A 22,613-nucleotide genomic window follows, 5' to 3' on the forward strand; every position below is an offset into this window, starting at 1 on the left:
GTACCACACTTGGCTGCTCACAGCCGTCCGTAGCTCCAGTTCCCTGGGGTTGACACCCTCTTGTGGCCTCCGCAGGTATTGCACGCACCCGGTGCACGTGCATGCACACTTAAAGTAAAATAAATCCCTTTTCAAAGCTGCTCACTCACTCCCCCAGTCCACCCAGTAAAGCGTTCGGTGATTTTTAGTTTAAAATTGCATTACAGTGTGCATGATATAAATTTGCAACGTTTCGACAGTAAATAGTCAGCATCTGTGTGCACATTCACATGGCACAAGGATACACTTATATATTTTTTTCAATGATTTATTTTTTATCTTGTGTGCGTCGGTGTTCGTCTGCGTATCTTGCCTTTGGCGCGTCCTGAGACAGCATGACTCGGTGCAGCGAGTCCCTCCCGGGGACGACGACGCGGAGGACGTCTCCGGGACGGCCCCCTTCCGCGCGCTCACGCCCACCCACCCGCGGCCGCACACACCTGGCGGGCACGCCCTCTGCCCGCCCGGGGCCACCTGGCGGGCGGCGCCCGGCGCGGGGCGCTCGGGGCCCGGTCGCCGCGGGCCAATGGGGAGGCGGCTGCGAGCGCCGGCCGCGTCCCGCCGGGCGGCCAATGGGAGCGCGGCATGCAAATGAGCAGGTGCGGTGGCGGCCGGCCCGTTGCGGCGGCCCCGGCTCCCGAGATGTTAGAGGCGCGCCGGGCGGCCGCGGAGCAGACTGCCGGGCTGCGAGCTCCGCCGTCCCGCCATGGACCCCGCTCCGCCCCCCGCCGCCTCCTTCTCGCCCGCCGAGCTCCAGCGGCGCCTGGCGGCCGGCGCCTGCTGGGTCCGCCGCGGCGCCAGCCTCTACGACCTCACCGGCTTCGTGCGGCATCACCCGGGGGGCGAGCAGCTGCTGCGGGAGCGGGCCGGCCAGGACATCGCTGCCGACCTGGACGGGCCGCCCCACAGACACTCGGACAACGCCCGCCGCTGGCTGGAGCAGTACTACGTGGGCGAACTGCGAGGCGACCCGCAGGTACCCGGCGGCCCGGGGGCCACGGTTCCCCGCCTCCCTCCCCTCCCCCAGCCCGCCGCCCCGCGGAGCCGGGCTCACCTGCCCTCTAGGAGGACGCAAGGTGACAGCGCCGCCCTCCCCTCCCCTCCCTCCGCTCCCCCACTCTCTCTCCAGGTGGCAGGTCGCTGGCGCGGCTCCGTTCGCCGGGAGCCTGCTCTTCCCCTCTCCAGCGGTCTCCCCCGACCTGGCTGCATCCTCCTTCCAACAAGCCCCTCCTGCAGCCCCCGCCTCCTGCTACCCCTTTTCTCTTTTCCTTATCAGCCTTCCCGGTCTCCTTGCTCGGCTCAATAATCCGTTGCTGGGCTCACCTGGCCTCAGCTCCTCAGCCCACCGAGCTCTCGGTTCAAAGCAGGCACAATTGCGCCAAAGCTCTGCGAGGCCAGCCCCCAGGGCTCCGGTGGGCGGGTGGGTGGAGGACCCGACAGCCCTCTGTGGATTATTTCCTCCGGCTCCCGGTTTTATTTCCATCCTAAACGGGGCCGTGGGTGTGAAAGAGTGAAATGAAATGCACGAGCCAGCCAGCGTGTGCTCAGAATTGTTCGAAGGCAAAGAGGTCGCCCGATCCTTGAAACCCAGACTGTGCTCAGATGGGTACTGCTGTGTGGTGCGGTCTAGGATTTTAACCTTCAACCCACCCCGAGTTTTGCTATCCTCGACTTAGGATGTGAAAACAGAGGTTCAGTGAGGTTCTGTAAATGTCTGAGGTCAAACAACTGGGTAGTCGTCTCTGTCGCCAGGATCCAAGGGCTGGGGACACAGCCCTTATCTGCAGAGCGCCTGGTAGACTCAGGTTGGAACTCCTTGTTCCCAAACCTGGCAGTGGGACCGCTAAGAGTGGGGGCCCTCGTGATTAGATGGGAAGCAACGGTTGTTCCGTGTTGCTCGCTTGCTTTCAAGTGCTTTTAGATCTTTGGATGAAGGGACATGCCAATCACTGTTCCGGGAGACCCCTCCTGGGCATCCTGCCTACTCTTTATCTTTTGTTCGGCCACTTACTTGGTTCTTAAATGGGCTGACGGCACTGTGCTAGGCACCAGCAGACATTAAACGAAGCAAACACGGTTCCCATTTTCACGGATCGAACACGCTCACAGGGAGGGGAGAGATCATGCTACCGACATGATAACTGTCTAATTACATTTTGGTAGTATTTAGAATATTTGCATGTCGAGTCTGGATGAAGGTTTTGGAGGACGGGTTTCAGTGAGAGCTACCTTGAGAAAAGTGACATTTCCGCCGAGAGCTAACTGAAAGACAGCTTTAGCCAGAGGAGTGCTGAGAACAGCATTCCGGACAGAGGGACAGCGTGTGTGTGTGTGTGAGAGAGAGAGAGAGAGAGAGAGAGAGAGAGAGAGAAAGAGAGAGCGCCTTAGAACCAAGGTGGCCAAAGGCTGGTGGACAAAGGGAAGAGGTAGGAGCCAGGTCAGCAGGGCTTGAGCACACGTGGGCCTCACACCTGTGGTCGCTGGCCTGACTTGTGGAGTCATGGAAGGCTAGGGGACTTAAGCAGGGGAGCGGAATGTAAGGAGACCACTGGAAAGGCAGCTGTGTAGCTCAACCTCCGTGAAGAGAAGGGAAAGGAGATTTCATAATAGAAGGATTTGAAAGATCTCTCGAAGTGTCCGGACATCCCCAGTATGATACAGGAAGCTGGTGTCCAGTGTCAGGCCTTGCTGAGGGGACAGAAAGCTTAGCTGCAAATACAAGAAAAGTTGAGTGCAGGAATCGGCAAGTGGTTGGGGTCGGAACGCTGGAGACTGCCGGGCCTGTGGCAGTGCACTGGCCTGCCCTGGATTGTAACTTTGTCCTGCAGAAGGGAGCCTGAGGGTGTGGCCGCTCTACTCAGCACCATTCTGAATGTCACTCTCTCCCCTGCTCTAGACGGCCCCACCTCCCTGCTTTGCCAACCACCCAGCCTTAGGGTTTGGTTTTGCTTTACCTTGCCCTGCCTGACCCCTAAGGAGAGCTCAGAGGCAAAACCCAGTTCACCTTTGCTTTCTCCTCCTGCCCTTACTTGTTATCCTAAGAGGCACAGTGTGGTCATGCTGCGGAAGATCCAGATTTCCCAGCCCCAGCCTGAGGGTGTGGAGAACACTAGACTCTAACAGTCCACCTGCAAGCCCACAGACCAGATCTGACCAGCACACACAGCCACCCTACATTCCCGTCACTCTGTTGACAGAGTTCAAATGTAGAAACTAGCACAAAGTGCTCTTTATTTTTGCTTATGTTTTCTTGTTGCTTTGTTTTGTTTCATGAGATGTCTTGCTAGATAGGTCAGGCTGGCTTCAGACTGGAGGAGAGATTGGGTGGGTGGGAGTGTTCATTCAAAGAGATGGCTAGATAAGTCCTTTTAGCAACCCCCGCAGTGCCTTCTCTGCCTCCTGCTCTCCTGCTGCAGCAGGGTGCCGAGGCCTCTGGAGGGAAGAAGCCCTCTCCTGTTGTGTGAGGAGCAGAAAGCAAATGCTATGAACTATTTATGTTGCCCCCCCCCGAACCCCTCTCCAGCCTCGTCGGTAAGTTTGAGCACTTGATATCTTTTTCCATGGAGAAGGCACGCCCCCTTTCCCCCCTGTTCCCCATTTTGCTGCACCCCTCACTGTGTACACACTTACACACATTCACACTCACACGGAGGCACAGAACAAGTCAGACTTGTTGGAGCTGCATACTGTCGGTAGGGGAGATGAGCGGCTCACCTTGAACAAGCGGAAGAGCCGTGGCTAAAGTTTGGGGAGGCTGTGTCACTATCCCCTGCTGCCAGAGGCTAGTGGGAGCAATCCCCTCAGCTCGGACAGCAGTGCTCTCCCCCTGAGGCCACGAAGCCCTGTTGTGACCGTCACCTCAGAAAGAGAGAAAGGAAGAAGCAGGGTTGGTGAGCTGGCTCCTTGGGTAGGGATGCCCACTAGCAAGCACCATGACCTGAGGTCGATCCCCGGAATCCACACCGCGGAAGAGAGCGGACCCCTTCCGGCCGTCCTCTGACGCACCCTCGAGGTCTCTACACGTAGACACGCACACAATAAAATAAGGAAGTAAATAATTTAAAGAGGGGAAAAGGCAAGGACGGGATTTGTGTCTAAACCTCCTTGCAAGGCCATAGACGTTTATGTTCCCTAGACTTTGGTCATCCATGAGTCACAAACCGACACACCACTTGAGTTATAGCTGATATTCATCTCTGTGTAGACTCACCCTTTGTTTTAGCGTTTACTGACCCTACGTGATGATACCAGTGGAATCACGGCTCTTTGTGTTTGTTTGGTACCAGGTCTCTCTGTGGAGTCCTGGCTGTCCCGGAACTCACTGCTGTAGAGCAGCTCAGTCTCACATTCACAGAGATCTGCTGGCCTCTGCCTCCCAGGTTCTTGGATTAAAGGTGTGCTCCACCACCCCCAGACTTATATATACTTTAAAATAAATATGTATATTTTTGAGGGGACAGGGGAGAGACACGTATCATGTGGCCCAGGCTGGCCTCAAGTTCATTATTTAGCAGAGAATGACCTTGAACCCCTGATCTTCCTGTCTCCACCACCAAGGTGCTGAAATTATAGGCATATGCCACCATGCCCAGTTTAGGTGAGGCTGGGGCCACACTGGGGCCCTGTGCATGCTAGGCAAGCACCCCACTAACTGAACTGCATTCCCAGTCCCATAATTAAGAGGAGAAAAATTGTCTCTTGTATCTCCTCAAACCATCATGGACACAACTTGGACCATTCTACAGGAAACACTGAAGCAAGACTTCTTTTATTTTTTCTAATTTTTTTTATTAATTACACTTTATTCACTTTGTATCCCCCCTGTAGCTCCCTCCCTCCTCCCCTCCCAATCCCTCTCTTCCTCCCCCTTCTCCATGCATGCCCCTCCCCAAGTCCACTGGTAGGGGAAGTCGTCTTTTCCTTCCTTCTGATCCTGGTCTATTAGGTCTCATCAGGAGTGGCTGCATTGTCTTCCTCTGTGAACTGATTGGCCTGCTCCTTGATCACCTCCCCCTGAGGGGGAAGCAAGACTTCTTAAACCTAGGGTTCTGTGGGCCATCTTCTGGGACTAGTGAAAGAGATGAAATTGTATATGGAAAAATATATGAGTATATGTTATTTCTAGTGCAAGCTATAGCTTTCATCACAACCCAAACTAGGCTCTCTGTCAACCCCAAATCTGCCACCAAGGAAATAATAACTGTCAGAAAGAAGGACCTGTGTTTTTTCCACATTGTATCATAGACCTGGAGAATTCTTGTGTGTGGAGTGGGGGGATGGGGGAGAGATGGTGCTGGTGAGATATGAGCCATCTACCTGAGAGTACGCCAGGCAGGGTAAGACTCAGCTCTTCAGACTGTAGCACTGAGGTAGCATATGTCTGAAGGACTCGGGGCCTTGTCCTATTCACATAGGATGTATCTCTGAGTGGTTAAGAAGTCCACAGCAACTGCCACCCAGGGTTCTGTTTGGCTCTGTAATGTACGTTCCGAGCTTCAAGGCTTGAGTGATAAATGGGAAGGGAATCTAAATGCAGGAAGCTGTGTGGTCCCCACCTTCTATAAAGCCTTGGACTAGCTCCAGCACAGCTGTATTGCAGGCTTCAACTGAGACCTTGGGGAGCTGCCTCTTCTTCCACTGTGGAGGGGAGATGGGAAGTCGGCTCCCTGAACTGCACTGTCCAGAGCTTCCCAGGAGGGCCTGCCTGGCCCACTGAAGGTCACCATCCTTTCCTAACTGCTCTGGCCTGCTGTAATGCCAGTAAGTCTTAATGGAGGATGAAACCAGGGCCAGCTAGTAGCACATCTGGAGACCTGGCCACTGGTTGTATGCACAGATCCCAAGAGTGTTCTTGGTGTCACTTCAGATGAGATTTAAGACCAGTCATTGAGGAAGAAGATCAGAAATAGGACCCTTGGGAGTCCCAGAAGCACATGAGAGTTATTTTATTTGGATACATCGCCAGGTGATACCCCAAACCAACGCCTAAGCTGCACCTGCCACCCTTGCTGGGCCTGCTGCTTGGCGCCTTCCCCAGCGTGACACACCCGCGTGTAGTTTTTGTTTATTCAGACCATTAACACATCCCCTGTTGTCTTAAAAACCCACCTTGCTACTGAGGCTGCCTTCGCCAGGGTCTTCTGAGCCTCCCTAAGCTGGCGGCTGGTCCTCACCTGCTCTCCCCTAGCCTGGCAGCAGTCCTGAGGCTGATCCCTGCTGTGACTTCACTAGTCCTTTTCCTCACTCGGATACCTGATCCTTTTGGTTTTCTGCCTGAATTCATTTTCTATTGCTACAGTAACAAAATGCTACAGGCAGAGATTTAAAGTAACACAGATGTATCCTCTTACCATTCTGGAGGTCAGCAGTGGGACATGGGTAGATTGGGCGGCATTCACTCTCGAGCTGCCCGTATTGCCTTTCCAGCCTTCCAGGGGCAGCCTGTGTCCCCTGAGAGACCACTAGCCATGCCTCACCTCTCTAGTCTCAGCTTCCATCATCACATCTCCAGCTCTGAGTCTTCTGCCTCAATCTACCACTTACAAATGCTTTTAGAGTTATATTGGGCACACCCAGATAATCCTGGATAATCCTCCCAACTCAAGATAACCTTAACTCACATCTGAAAAGACCTTTTGACGAGTGAAGTAACATCCTCATGGGCTTCAGGTGTTGGTGGACATGGACTCTGGGAGGAGAAGGCATCATTCTGCCTGCTGTGCTGTCTGTACCCTTGGTCACCAACTGCTCAGTTCCTGCATCTTCTTGCCTTTCCTCTGCCAGGAAAATGGAAAAGGCTTAAGACACACCAGGTCTTCAAGCCAGTGGATTTCAGGGAGCTGACTTCTTGTCTCCACTCCACAGTGCAAGTGGAGGCGGGTTACCAGCCCTCCAAGGCTTCAGCTCAGACCTCCACAGGCTCGGACCTGAGCTGGAGATGTTCCAGGGCTTCACAACAGGCAGGGGAACCCAAGGCTTCCTGCAAGTGCCTTTTTACTCAGGCAAACCCTTGTGTTGCTACGACTCAGAGGAAGATGAAGGAGTCTTCCAAAACCTGCAGTGAGCTCTTGCCTCCTCCCATACGACAACGCCTCCTAGAGGCGGCTCTTTCCTACCCTCTGTCACTACCACATGCTTCTTTTTCTGCCTCCAAAGACATCATGCTCTCTGCAGGGTGGCTTTCTTCACTCCGTACGTCTCCATCTCTAACCACAGCTAATCTTTCTTTCCCTGAGCTACAGGATCCGTGAGAAAATTGAAGGGAAAAAAAAAAAAGAGTAATTGGAAGAAGAAAAGTAGAAGACTTGACAGATGACATGCTGGTCTCCAGGAGACTCTTTAGTCTCCTTTCTAGACATTCTGACCCAACAGTGGCCCAAAGTCCCATTACTCTCACTATTGCAGCAGTCTCCTGGGCAGGTCACCTCAGTGACCCCCATTGCCTGTGACACTTTCAAGTGAGAGTTTGGTTATGGTGTGGCAGCCTTGGTTGGCAACCCATGGAGCCATCTCAAAGGTTTTTGTCTTGCGTAGATTCTCTTATCTGTTTCTATACAACATCCCATTTCCTTCTCCCAAACTTTCACAGCATTTCACCTGGACCTACTTCACAGCCTTTACAGCATGTATCTCTCACGGTATCTAGCATCACTGTGTGCCTTATATTGTCTCTTGTCCATGGAACTGCAAACTCTCTGAGGCCTGGATTTGTCCGACTCTCCAAGGTTTCATTAGGACTCACTGGTTCTTGCCAACAAAAATTAAGAGACAGTTTTAACAAGCCAATGAATGGGCTGCTTTTTGCTTCAGCCAGAATGACTGGAGCGTGTTCCTCACCCAGACACTGCTGTTCCCTTCTCTTCAGACTTCTTTCAAGGGATAAAAGTGAAGTCGACAGGAGGAAATACCAATAGAGCCAATGGGCACACATCTGTAATCCTGGTACTTGGGAAACTAACACAGGAGGACAGAGTTCAAGGCCAGCCTTGGCTATTCAGATTGACCCTCTCTCAAAGAAGAAGAACAACAACAATCAATCCGTTGATCTGGATGTAGTGGTGTGTGCCTGTAATCCCAGAGCTTGGGAGGCAGAGGCAGGAAGGTCGCCACAAGTTCAAGGGAAGCAACTGAGGTAGCACCTTGATCTTAGGGTGTGACTGGTCCCCCAGTGGCTCTTAATGCTTCAGCGATATGCATAGGCATGGCACAGATTGCCTGTATTTCTATTTACCTTTTCTGATGGTTCCTCATGCAAATTTCTCTAGAGCACACAGTCTCTAGTCTGTGTATGTGTGAGAGAGAGAGAAAGATTTATTGTCTATCATGTATATAAATGTTTTGTCTGAATATATGTATGTTCATGTGCACCACATGTGTGCCTGGTACCTACAGAGGTCAGAAGAAGGTGCCAGATACCTTGGGACTGGAGTTATAGACAGTTGTGAGCTGCCACGTGGGTGGTAGGAATCGATCCCAGGTCCTCTGGAAGAGCAGTCAGTGCTCTTAACTGCTGAACCATCCCTCCAGCCGCCAGGTAGTGGCTCTCAGTCTTCTCTAGCTGCTGCCCCTCTAAGGTAGGACTTTCTCACTCTCCCTACCTGTTCTTCTCTGCAATAGAAGAAGTCCTCTGTTAATAATAACAAACCCAGTGCGCACAGCACTTGCAAAGCTGCTGACTGAAAAATATGAAGCTCAGAGTTGGCATTTTATACCGAGAAGCATCTCCCCGATGCACAATTGCAGGAATACCTTGGTTTCCTCATTTTGATACTATATTATGTGGCATTTAAGTAGTAGTATCAGATAAGCCAGTTTCAGAGGGGTCGATTTGATATATTTGAGCTGCAGTGTGTACAGGAGGCCTGAACAGCCTGTCACGGGGAAGCCAGTAGCCAGAAATTCCATTGTTACAAGTACACGTGGTTGTGGAGACTGAGCCAGACAATCGACAACATATCTGGTTGATAATTACCTAAGTGAATTACTCATAATTTCTTCTTGCATGGAGAAGGAGGTAGGATTCTGTTTTCTGTATCCTTCTCTGCCTGGTAGGACTCCCCAGCACTGCTCAGCATTGCATGATACGGAGGTTCCCTAATAGAAAATGAGTCAGAGTTTTAGGGGAGATTTCTTTATTTTATTCTTTTCAGGTTCTTTTTTATTAATAATAATTTATTCATTTTGTACCCAGCTGTAGCACCCTCCCTCATCCCCTCCCAATCCCATCTTCCCTCCCTTCCTCTTCTCCCCCTATGCCCCTCCCTCAGTCCACTGATAGGGGAGGTCCTCCTCCCTTTCCATCTGATCTTAGCCTGTCAGGTCTCATCAGGAGTGGCTGCATTGTCTTCCTCTGTGGCCTGGTAAGGCTGCTCCCCCATCAGGGGGAAGTGATCAAGAGCCAGCCACTGAGTTCATGTCAGAGAGAGCCCCTGTTCCCCTTATTAGGGAACCCTCTTGGACACTGAGCTGCCATGGGCTACATCTGAGCAGGGCTTCTAGGATATCTCCATGCATGGTCCTTGTTTGGAGTATCAGTCTCAGAAAAGATCCCTGTGCCCAGAGTTTTTGGTTCTGTTGCTCTCCTTGTGGAGCTCCAATCCCCTTCAGGTCTTTCCATCTCCCCCTTCTTTCATAAGATTTCTTGCACTCTAGGTCTAGGTCTAGGTTTGATTGTTATCACCCCATAAGCCCAGCATGGTGATACATGCCTATAATTCCATCACTATAACACTGGGGAGGTAGCAGAAGGAAGATTCTCTCTCTCACTCCCCCCTAACCCTCTAACACACACACATGCACATATGCTCACACACATGCACATACAGAGAGAGAGAGAGAATTTGAAGCTAGCCTCAAACGTGAACTATATGAGACCCTACCCCCCCTAAAAAGAAAAGAAAAGAAAGAAGGAAGGAAGGAAGGAAGGAAGAAACAGAGGCTAGAAGGGAAAGAGTAAGGGGAGAAAAAAAGGACAGAGTTTTGTCATAAAGCCCAAGGTGAGCTCAAACTGACAATCCTCCTGCCTCAGCACCTCACTGTTTGGGATTACAAGCATGTGCTTACTACATCCTGATTATTAAATCATTACAAGGCCTCCACTCTGAAACTCCCTACATTGGAATAAATGTGGCTTCTGTGATTCCATTATTTCTCCAGGTCAGAGGGAATGCCAGCTCAGCCTGGTTCCTTGGATTCTCTCTTTTGACCCTGGCAAGTCCTTGGGAATGCCAGGTTTAACTAGTGATATGGGGTGCCGTTACAGAAACAAACAAAACCTCAGCTAGTGCCTGGATCTAAGTTCAAGGGTAAAAGCTCAAAGTGAACGTGCCTTCAATGAAGAACAGTATTTCACTGATAGCAGAACGAGGGCATAGGAACTGGCTATCATTTAAAAAAGGAAAAAAACAACAACAACACTGGAATCAACATATAGGTAGTTTCTCAGAAATGCACCAGTAAGCAATGGATCATAACCCATGTCTAAACTCCAGTCTGAGCACTTTCCAGCAGGATTAGCTCTTGTGTCACTTTAGCAAGTATATCTGAAGACCAAGGGCCTCTCCTGGTCCCTTGAACAGGTTAGTCTCTTTCGAAAGACCTCAGCTTTTAACTAGCTCTCTTTCACTCTTAACAGGCCTGGCTGTGCCTGGTTCTTCTCTGCAGTGGAGTTGTGAGTTCTCTCCTATCTTCGCTGACTTCATGAAACTTCCTCTATTTTGACACTGATTTTTTTCAACCTTGCTTTGCATCTGTTACATCACATATAGCCAGATAATAGCAATCTCCAAACATTAGAGACAGGCCACTTTGCCCACGACCTGGAAAAAGCTAGGGAAGGAAATGGTCAGTGGTTGAGCATGGCTTGTGATGATGATTGTCAGTTTAACAAGATCTGAACTCAGCTGGGAGATAAGCCTCCAAGATCACCTGTGAGGGATTGTTTGGATTAGCTTCCGGACATAACTGTAGCGGGTTATCCTGACTAGACAGAACGAGAGGAGACGCTCCACCCTGAAGGAGAGCAGTGTGAGTCTCCGGGCTTGGGTCCAAGGCTGCATGGAAAGACAGAAGCGAGCTGACAGTGGGGTTAGATCAGTCTCTACTCCTGCCTGTGGATGCACTGTGGCCAGCTGCTCCAACCCCTCAACTCAACTCCTGCCATGATGGGCTGGACCCCCAAACTGTGAGCCAGGGCAAGCCATCCTGAATTGCCTAGCTCTGAGTGTTTTATCACAGCAGCAGGAAAAGCGACTAACACAGAGGCTACATCTCTACATCACCAGCTGGTGGACATTTGCAAGTTAGGATAGTTCTGCTGTGCTTTGTGACTGGAGTCTTTAGGGACTTAGGTAGAATCCCTGGATGCCCCTAACCCTTACGGAACTAACAGTATGATGGCTTGACTTTGTTCAGCAATTTGCATTGAAAAATGTTTTTCAGGGATTTTCATTTGAATTATTTTTTAAGAGTGTGTGTGTGTGTGTGTGTGTGTGTGTGTGTGTGTGTGTGTGTGATGTACCATGTGCATGCAGGAGTCCTCAGAGGCCAGAGGAGGGCAGCAGATCCCCTGGAACTGGAGTTACAGGTGATTGTAAGCCACCATGTAGGTCCCTGGAAAGGAATCCTGCTCCTCTGCAAGAGCAGCCAGTGCTCTTAATCACTTAGTCATCTCAGTCTCATTCATTCATTCATTCATTCTCTTTCTTTCTTTTTTTCCTTTTTCTTCAAGACAGGGTTTCTCGGTGTATTCCTGGCTATCCTGGACCTCACTCTCTAGACCAGGTTGGCCTCAGTCTCAGAGGTCCACATGCCTCCATGCTGGGATTAAAGGCATGTACCACCACACCCTGCTCTCATTTCTGTTTCAACTCTTAAACTAGTTAGGTTGTTTGGCCCAGAAAGATGGAAAAGCTGCAGGTCCCTGGGTGGTATCCCCATTGACTCACTGGAGACAACTGTGTATGACAGTAGGCCGATAAAGAGCGGGTGATTTCTTTTGGAGTCGGATGGGATGACTTGGGGTCTCTCATTTTCTGCCTGGGCTTCTCGACCTTCTGAAGACAGGAGGAGGATCCTTAGATTGGTTCTGTTTGCATTTCTGGACGTCATAGATGGCCCCTGCCTCCTGGAATGGGAGCTCTCCAGCCCAGAGCAGGTACTTCTTCCTGACATGTGCCCCAGTCCCCGCATGCTCAGTTACAGGTTGGATGCATCAGTGCCCTGGCAGCTGGACCTTCATAGAATGGGGGGCTGGAGGTCAAAATGTCAGATGGGGAGACATGTTGGATTATAGGGTACATCTGGAGGCAAAGGGACTTGGGGACCCTTGTTTGCTACGGCTGTACCCAGGATTCTGTGACTTAGATAATTCCAGTTTAACTAAAACTAGGCTGGCAAAGTTTGGTCTTCTTTTATTTTTTTTTTCCCTTCCTCTTCCTGTATTCTCTTCTTTCTGAGATGGAGTCACATGTAGCCCAGGATAGCCTCAAATTCACTTCTGTCGCCGAGGCTCCAGTCTTGATCTTCCTGCCCCATCTCCCAAGTGCTAGAACTGTGGGTGTCTGACTACTCCTGGTGGTAGCATTTGCTTTATGGGCATTAAGGACTGTGAAACACCCCCAGACTATGGGGGGCATGGAACAATAATGATGTGTGGCCCTCAGATGCTGTCTAAGGCAGCAGTGCTCAACCCGTGGGTTGTGACCCCTTTGGAGAGGTCACGTATCCGATGTCCTGCATATCAGATGTTCACGTAGCAAAATCACAGTTATGAAGTCACAACAAAATAATATTATGGGTGTGTGGGGGTCACCACAACGTAAGGAACAGTGTGGAAGGGTCACAGCGTTAGGGAGTTTGAGAACCACTGCTCTACGGGGCCTGATGTTCCGCAGGCGTATACAATGCTCTTGAAGATGCCTGGTGTCTGGCCTAAGCTGCAGGAAAGGAGGGGCACCCAGGAGACCAGACAATCCTTTCCTTTGTCAAATGGAGAAGGGGTTTCCTGCCAAGGAGGTCTGCTTTGTCACGTGTGTCTCGGGAGAACTGTTCAGGATCAGATGATTTTCCGGGGCCCCGTCTCCTCACCAGAGACTTACCATGGGGTCTAGACATGGGGTCCTCATCTGTGTCTGGCGTACCTAGAGACAACGCTTGGGCGATGGATTCTCCTCTCTAAGATCTGAGAACCACTCGGCAAATTTGAGTGGTTTGGACTGTGCCCTGTGGTCATGTAAGGCCAGTGTGGAGGTACCTCAGTGAGTGCCATCCTACTCTGGGGTTATCTCTGGAATGCCAGGCTAGCAGAGGGGATTTTCCAAGTCTCTTCTATCTGGGTGTTTCCCTTGTCTGTATGTTCTAGGGAACATTGCTGAAGTCTGTGTTGATGACACACTGGAACTCAAGCAGGCTTAAGGGCAAAGCCGTTAGCTGGAAGGGACAAAAGGAACAAGGGCTTCTTCCGCCATGCCTGAACTCACCCCAGTGAGAAGTTCAATATGCACCTTCAATTGGAGCTGGTCCTAGTCAACTGGCCTGAATGTACATCTCAGCAGTCAGACTAGATCTGTCAGTATCAAGTGGTAGCTGCCTTGATCTGGGGAGAGAAGAGACGCGCCTGCGTGTAGCACATGGATGTGTGCCTTTACGGAGTAAAGACTGATGGAAACAGTTCAGACGTGTGCCTGCATGTAGCACATGGACATATATCTGTGCCTTTACAGAGTAAAGACTGATGGAAACAGATCAGGTCTGGGCACATGGCTCATCTGCCAGAGTGCTTGCCTAGGCTGTACAGGACCCTAGGTCCTATCCCTAGTACTGAACCGGCACTCAGAAGTTAGAGACAGGAGAATCAGAAGTTCAAAGCTGTCCTCAGCTCAAAACAAAAGGAAGAGGGAGAAAGGGAGGGGAGGAGAAAGGAAGTGGGGAGGAAGGAAGAAAGGGAGGTAAGAAAGAAGAAAGGGAGAAAAAAGAAAGTTAGTTGTGACCCCTGGTCCCACCTTTTCTGTGTACCTTTTCATGCCAGAATAAAGGTATGAAAGGAACCCCAGAGTAGATACCCAGGGCCTGGAGATGGATTAAGAGGGAAGGTGCAGGGAAGAGGAACATAGCCTGATGGATGAAAAAACAGAGACAGACACGAACTTGTGTTCAGAGGCAGGCAGCCTTAGTAATGGCGATATTCGCTGCCTGGCTTTGAGCCCTGCAGGCAGCCAATACTTGTGGGCTTCAAGAAGGCTCCCGAGGAATGTTCCAAATGCTGGATGTTACCTGCTAAGATAACTGGGAAGGGGTATGGTCCCTGGACACATCATTCCACCATTTCCCAGACAAGCTGGTTTCTTGTTTCAATAGATATTAATCAGAACTCACTGAAGGCATTTCATGAGAGAGATGTTTACCATGTTTGGAAACATTCGGTTTGTTCAAAAGCGAGACAGTACTTTTTAAAAATTAAAATCGGGCTTTTTTATTTCAATTTCTTAGTTCCTTTTTAAATTTTATGTGTATGAGTGTTTTGTCTTGTATGTGTGTTTGTGAACAGTGTACGTGCCTGGTGCCAATGGAGACCAGAAGAGGGCATCAGATGCCCTGGAGCATTACAGACAGTCGTGCGCTTCCGTGTGGGTGCTTGGAATTTGAACCTGAGTCCTCTAGAAGAGCAGCCAGTGCTCCTGACCACTGAGCCATCTCTAAGCCCCCCCCCCCCGTGTGTGTGTGTGTGTGTGTGTGTGTGTGTGTGTGTGTGTGTGTGGTGTAAGTCAGAGTACTTACTCTCTCCTCCCAATATGTAAGCGCCAGGGAACAGGCTGAGATCGCCAGCTCAGTGGAAGTACTTTGTTCACTGACGCATCCCCCTGCCCATCTGCTCTTTTTAAGCTGAACTATCACCCCTTAGAAACACAAGATGTTAATCCAGTCTCAGGCTTCTCACTTTAGTTTTCATTTGTGTTTGGTTTATTTAATGGTTTTTGTTTGTTTGTTTGTTTTCCGTAAGAAGTTTTGACATTTTCTCCAAAGAAAAGTTATCAAGGGCTTGAGGGATGGATCAGCTGATAAAGGCTAGGCTCACAACCAGAAATATAGTAGAAGTTATCAATTTTGTCCTTCTTAGAAAGAATTCCTTCCTTAAGGTTTTTTACTTTTTTTAAAAAAGTAGTACCCTATTAATAAGCTATGCTCAGTCGTTTTTCTCATTTTTAATGATTTATTTAATGTTATATGCATTACTGTGAAGGTGTGAGATCCCTTGAAACTGGTGTTACAGACAGTTTTGAGCTGCCATGTGGGTGCTGGGAATCGAACCAGGGTCCTTTGGAGGAGCAGACAATGCTCTTTTTTTCTTTTCTTTTCTTGTGCAATTTATGTGACAAAACCAATGGATGGCTCTGCTTAGTCTGAACATTTTACATGTATGCACTCATGATATGCATGCAGTCAGGTGAGAAAGACCACACCAGCAGTTTCCTGGTGTTGGGACAGGGACCTGATCATAAAGGGGCAGAGAAACCACAGGAATGTAAAAATAGTGTATACACTAGTTGGGATGATGGCTCTACAAGTGTATACATTTGTCAAAATGTTTCAAATATTCCATTATGTGTAAAATATTTAATTATATGTAATTTTCCCCAGTACTGTTGGTTTGGAGAAACATTCTGTCTTAAAAGAAAGAGCATCAAAAAACAAGAAGAAAACCTCCTTCTTCTTAGTTTTCCTTTTCAAAGTTTAGTGTATCCTGTGCTTATTTCAGAAAGATTTATATCCTGTTGTTTGTCCTCAAGTAGCAAGGTAGATTTGTGTTTATAAAAGGTCAAGCAGATGAGCTGGAGAGATGCTCAGCAGATAACAGCACTCGTTCTTGTGCAGGACCTCAGTCTGAGTCTCCGGACCACACGATAGCTCGCCACTATCCATTACTCCAGTTCTAGGATAGCCAATGCCTCCTCCAGCACTAGGCACAGACACTTGATGTAAGCAAAACACTCATACACACACAATAAAATAAATCTTTAAAAATCTTAAATGTCAAGCAGGAAAATTAGAAGACTTAAAAAATAAAGCTATTAAAGATTTATAAGTAAAATTAGCTGGCTAATCAGATTTTCTAGGTATTTGAGGTTTTAAAAATATAACATTTTTGAGATGCTCTTTTCTTTTTTTTCATTTCATCATAATAATGGGGTTTTTTTTTCATTTTTATTATTAGTTACATTTTATTAACTCTGTATCCCAGCTGTATCCCAGCTGTATCCCGCTCCCTCATTCCCTCCCAATCCCACCCTCCCTCCCTCATCTTCTCCCTGCCCCTTTCAAGTCCACTGATTGGGGAGGACCTCCTCCCCTTTCATCTGACCCTGTTTTATCAGGTATCTTCAGGACTGGCTGCAAAGTCCCCCTCTGTGGCCTACCAGCACTGCTTCTCCCTTGGGGGGTGGGGAGGTCAAAGAGCCTGCCATTGAGCAGACAATGCTCTTAACCACTGAGCCATCTCTCCATGTTTTTCTCATTTTTTAAAGAAGTGTTTTACTGCCCTAGAATTTTTTTCTTTTTCTTTTCTTTCTTTCTTTGGTATAAGAATTAAGCTTTTTTAATTGGTTGTTCCTATAGATTTATGTTGTAATGTTTTTTTTTCCTACTGATTTTCACACTTATCACATGCCAGTAATTTATACGTGTATTTAATATGTATATTAAATACTTGGGAGCTCAGTTTTGTACTGAGGAAATCAAAGGTCTAGAAATGTAGTGCAATAGTATATACTGCTTGCCTAGCGTGTATACAGCCGTGGGTTCAGTGCCCAGTGCTCAAAAAAAAAAAAAAATCAACAACAGCAAGCACATTAATATCAATGTATGTTCACACGTGCCCATAATCCTAGCATCAGAGGGGCTGAGGCAGGAATATCATGCTTTCAGGACTAGCCTAGTCTAGACTAATCAAAATAGTAAGACCACATCTTTAAAAAAAAAAAAAAAGTATCTTTCTTTCTATTCCAAACAAGAGACTGCTTCACTAGTAAGAGTAAAGCACAAGAGAGCCACACTGTGATGTGTCCCTAGCCCTGGGGACATAACACAGCTGAATCTCACTTTCAGAGGCTGGAACAGCTCAACATGCTCTAAGCCCTGCGGTCAAATAGCAAAATCAAGGAGGAAGCCAGATCATGAAAACCTACGCAGAGGGCGGACCCTAGTCTTCAGGTTCATGCTGGGTGTTGGAGAGCCCAAACTGGGAAGTTGGGGAGGTCAAAGGTCAGGGCTGGCTAAGTATTTATGGAGTGAGTGGCTGTGAAATTCTGGGGAATGCAGGAAAGGGGAAAGCTGAAGGAACATGAAGAAGCAGCTTTGCCCTTGAACTCAGCATCAGAGCAGGTCCCACACACCACCTGACTGTGTTGGCAGAAGGCTGAAGGCACTGCCTGTTGGTCAGGGTGTGCACGTGGGTGCCAGAGCCCGAGAGAGCCAAGAAACCGTCCTAGTTACTAGTAGGGTGCCTGGTGGCTCTCCTGCAAAGCCCTGTGTACCTCAGACTTCTTGTCCCTTTGGTCAAGGGATCTGGACTCTTATTCCCTCACGTGTGTGTGTGTGTGTGTGTGTGTGTGTGTGTGTGTGTTAATCACATGAGGACCCCTGTTTTTCAAATGTGTTCCTTGGAGACAGGAGAGGCAGCTATTGCGGAGGGCTTGAATTCCATACCCAGCACCCGAATTGCCTGTAACTCCAGCTACCCAGGGATCTGACATCTCTGGCCTCCATGAGCACCTGCACTCATTTGTGCGTGCACGCACGCACGCGCACGCGCACACACACACACACACTCACTCACTCACTATATCTTGATTAGGGCATTGCCTACACCCTTAAGATCTGTACATCAGGAGTAGGTATGATGGCTCATCAAGTAAACACACTTGCCACACAGGCCTCACAATGAGAATTCCACGCCAGAGAAACATGTTAAAAAGCCAGATGTGGCGGAGCGTATCTACAGACCCAGCCTTCCTACATTGGGATGGGAGGTGGAGACAGGAAAATGTCTGGAAGCTTATGGTGCAGCTAGCCAGGGACATGCAGTGTGGTAGGAACAAGAGCGATCCTGCTTCAAAGTGCCCACAGTTGTCTGCTGACCTCCACATACATATCACAGGGCACATGGACGCACACGCGCACACACACACACACACACACAAAGTTGAGTCTGTCATTTAGAATAGGAAAATAATACCCAATGAGGAAAAAAAAAAAAAGAAGGCAAGTGAATTTAACACAGATTTTGCAATTATTACTTAAGGATGTAAGTGGCTTTGTAATTGCCAGAATTGGATGTTGGTATGCACAGGCCTTAAATAATTGTTTCCTCCCGCCTTCTCCTATGTGCTGCCAACTCCTCAAATTCATGGCCTCTCTTTCTTTGTTATTCACACACACACACACACACACACACACACACACACACACACACAGAGGAATAAACGTAATTACAGCCTGCTGAGTCCGTTTAATGTCGTTTGTATTCATGTTTTCAGGACTCACCACTTGACACTGGATAACTGATGAGGGGACTCATCTCTGGGAAGACTAATTCTCCCTCTCTCTGCAATTGATTATGACTTGTAATCCTCCTTCTGGGAGTGGGAGGGGGACTTCTTTCATCTAAATTGGAATGTCAGTGGGTCCTTGTTCAGGTCTCATTTTGGTAGCCATGTTGTTGGGATTTCATGGGTGTAGCTGCTCAAGCTTTTAAAGAGCAAATAGAGCATTGGAGCTGGCGCTCGGCTGCTCGTGTGCTTGCCTAGCCTGCACAGAGCCCAGGGTCCCATAAATGGCTCAGAACCATGGTGGGGCACGCCTGTGCTTGGAGTGGAGGCAGGCTCTGATAGACCCCATCTCAAAAGAGCAAAGAGAGAGGTGCTGGAATATGAATGATGAAATCTAGTACAAGAGATGAGGTGTTGGTAGTATTTCTGTCAGCTGTGTTGTGTGTTTGAATTTTCATAGGGAAATGATGGAGGAAAACTAAGTTAAGTAGTTACTTGTGGAAGTCAGGAAGAGATGTACCCGTAAAGGAGTGATGGAAAAATAAAATACAGTAGCGCAGGCAGGGTTACATGCAGCAAAGGGTCACACTTCTGGTGATGTCATGTTAGTTTCTTTCCCGGGACTGTTTGGATCACAAAGCACCATACTTTAGGTGCTTTAAAACAACAGAAATGTGTTCTCATCATCCCTGTGACATCTGACACAAAGATATCAGCAGTATCAGTCCCTCAGGGGGGAGCCAAAGGTGAACATGTCCTGTAACTTTCCCAGCTTCTGGAAGGGCCACCATCTTGGCACTGTTAGCTTACAGACCTACCAATGACTGCCTCCACCTTCACTGTCTTTCTTGAGGTTCAATGTTTGTGTCTCTAAGTTGCAGTCTTCTGATGAAGGTATCAATTGTGCTGAAGTGAGGGCATCTCCTGACCTACCATGACCTCACATTAAGTGGCTTATATCAAAGACCTAGTTTCCAAACAGAGTCCTATTCACAGGGTCCATGAGAATATGAATTTGGGGGAATGAAACACAGTCCCTCCCAGTTAAAGCTAGCACGTGAGCATGCAAGCCCATGCAACTAAAGGCTGCCTTAGGCAGAGAGAGAGAATGTGAGAATTTTGTCTGCTTGATATGCAGACTGCTCTCCAGGCCTACAAACTCAAGACTCTCTGCAGGCAAGACCTGAGGTACACATGTAGCTCAGGAGCACCACCGTGCTTGCAGCCCGCTATTCTGGAAAGCCAAGGGACGGGGGAGGCTGGGACTGGAGAAGGGGGAAAGGCTGAGGGGGAAAGGGGGTTGTGTCTCAGGTCTCTCAAAGAACCAGCAAAATGCACTTGGTATGAGAAATTCCCTAGGGAGCATTATCCAGGTACCATCCCCACTTCCGCTCCCTGGGACAGAGCCTTGGGCTGAAGGTCAAAGACATGTCATCATCCTGGCTCTGCATCCAAAAGAGTCATGTCACTTTGCCGAGCTGGGCTTTCCTTGTTCTCTGCCTCCCATCACGGGGCTGCGTGTGGCTGCAATACGGTCCTCAAACAGAACGTGTGTGTAAACTGAAGCCGAGATTCTGAGTCTCCTCCACCAAGAAGCAGGTAGATTCTCCCAGGTAGAAGGGGTGGATGGTTTTAAAACTTGAGCCTCTCAGTACTTGGATCCCCTCCAGCAAGACCACCCGCTCCCAGGAAAAGCTGGAGAATTAGTGATGCTCTGTTTGCAGTCTACTCTGACCACGCCCACCTCACCCTGTCTGTACTTAGGGCAATGAGATGCTGGACCTCCGGCACATGGCCAGTCAGAGAAGGACAGGCTGAGCTGGCCTCAGAGGATCCCAAAGCTGCTTTCCCTCTCTGCCGTCTTTATTTCTTTGTAACCACAAACATTCTGGATGCTTCCTTTGGTGCCCATTGCTCAGGATAAAGTGATCAGTGGGTGCTGTTCTTGCGGGGCTTACCGGACAGTGCAGAGTCCGATACAACAATTTACAGGTGTGGCAAAACAAAAACATTCTGCGTACACAACAGAATATTAGAATCCACAATACCTTTTTGACCAGGGTGACAGCCGCGGCTGATGAAGGTAGTCATTAAAGGCATCCCTGAAGAACTGATGTTTGGCACCTGAAAAGGAGCTGCCCTAAGAACGGCATAAAATCATTTCAGATGGAGGGAGCAGCAAGGGCGGGCCTGGGGTGTGAAAAGAGGGAATATTAGGCATGAGGGCATGTGTGGAGGGAAGGGAAGAGAGAAACCATCAAGGATTCTACCTTGGTGGGGCTCACAGGTGACCGTCAGAGACTTAGGTTTTATTCTAAGGTCAGTTGGCAGCCACTGGAAGGCATTAGGCAGAGGCCTGAGGAGGTGGACTTTGTTTGATCTACCATGTGGTAGGTTGAAGGGAGCTAGAGAGTTAGAGGCCATCACCTTTGCCCAGGTGGCCAGGGGTTGGGGTGGCCTGGACTGGCCTCACTCTGAAAATGCAGATAATCTGGGGTAGTCTTGGTCACAGATCTACTAAAATGAGCTGATGGCTTAAATATGGAAATTGGGAGGAGTTTTGGGTGGTGCCAGTGGTTTTGACCTGAGGGAGTAGGCAGATTGATCCAAGGAGACAAAACTGGGATTCAGATGGGGCAGTTAATGCTCACTGGGGTCACAGTAGGTTTAAGATGCCAAGGAAACTTTAAAAAAAAAAAATTATTGAACACATGAGATTGGAGCTTGCTGCCAGCATGGTAGCCACAAACCATACATGTGACTGACGTGGGAGAGAGGGCTTAATTCACTGTGGGCAGTGCCGCAGTGGACAGGTGGTCCGGGAGTGCCTAGGAAAGCAGGCTGAGCAAGCCATGAGGAGCAGGCCAGTAAGCAGCATTCCTCTACGGCCTCTGCATCAGCCCCTGCCTCCAGGCTCCTGTCCTGCTTGAGCTTCTGCCCTTCCTCCCCTCAGTGAAGGACTGTGACACATTAACGGCAAGCTGAAATAAACCCTTTCCTCCTAGTTTCTGATCGTGGTGTTTTGGCACAGCAATAAAAATCCTAAGATTGTGTTCTTGGTTGGGGTCTGTGCACCGATCACAAACGGCTCCCTCTTGTCCTGTCTGCCTGACATATTGCAGTAGGTGCTCAACTCTCATCTGAGTTAGAACACTGTATTACCACCATTGCGGTGTTTAGCCATATACAGTCCAGAGTGCAAGCCCGGCAGAAGCTGCCTCCCACCGCCAGTTAGAGGGGCTCCTACGCAGCCTTGCCTGGCTTCAGCAACGCATACTGAGTAGGTCTGGAAGTAGTCAGGTTAAATGTGAGGGAAAGAAACATTGGCTTTGGGACGTAGGGCAGCCTGCCTTTCAGAACCAACCTCAGACAGGTGCTCAATCCCTGCAAGCAAGGATATCCTCCACCGTAAACGGAGGTGATAGAGGGCCTCGGAGTGGGAAGGAGTCGTCTGAGTCAGCGAGAAGAGTCTTTAGGTAAAGCAGGTCATTGTTGGTGGTTAGGAGGTTTGTTTATTGTTGTTGTTTAAAAAAAAAAACATTTCAGAGACTACGGTTGGCTCTTACAATGTGGCTATTTGCCTGGTATAAATAATGACAGAACAAATACTTTCTTAAATAATTAGACTATGGAAGAGAAATGCAGGAATATTTCTTCTGGGGTGGTCATCTATGAGGTTATTTGTGGGTTTTGTTTCTCTTTAAAACAAACAAACAATAGCCAAGATCTGGGAATGTGGCTCATGGTGCCTTCCTACCATGTGCCCTGGGTCTGACTCCAGCTCTGCGCAAACTGGCTACGGCGGTACTTATCTGTAGTCCAGTACTCAGGAGGTGGAGGCAAGAGAACCAGGAGTTCAAGATCATCCTCCAGTACAGAGCAAGTTCAAGGCTAGCTTATGCCACATGAGTCCCTCCCTGTCTAAAATAAAATAAAATGAAACGAAATGGCCGTTGAGGTGGCTCAGCAGGTAAAGGTATTTGCCATCAAGCCTAACGACCTGAGTTTGACCCCTAACCCACATGGGAGAAG

At 49.0% G+C, this 22,613-nt stretch overlaps 1 protein-coding gene across 1 annotated transcript in view; it reads left to right on the forward strand.

The window, feature by feature from the left end:
- The first annotated feature begins 665 nt into the window (after nucleotides 1-665).
- Fa2h (fatty acid 2-hydroxylase) overlaps nucleotides 666-22,613 on the forward strand; it is a 56,073-nt gene continuing 34,125 nt past the window's right edge. Inside the window, exon 1 of the mRNA XM_021632576.2 lies at nucleotides 666-1,015. Within this exon, the coding sequence (XP_021488251.1) occupies nucleotides 746-1,015 (270 nt within the window). The 5' untranslated portion in view covers nucleotides 666-745. The remainder of the gene's footprint in view (nucleotides 1,016-22,613) is intronic.

This window comes from Meriones unguiculatus, chromosome 10, assembly GCF_030254825.1.
Source record: "Meriones unguiculatus strain TT.TT164.6M chromosome 10, Bangor_MerUng_6.1, whole genome shotgun sequence".
Taxonomy (NCBI): domain Eukaryota; kingdom Metazoa; phylum Chordata; class Mammalia; order Rodentia; family Muridae; genus Meriones; species Meriones unguiculatus.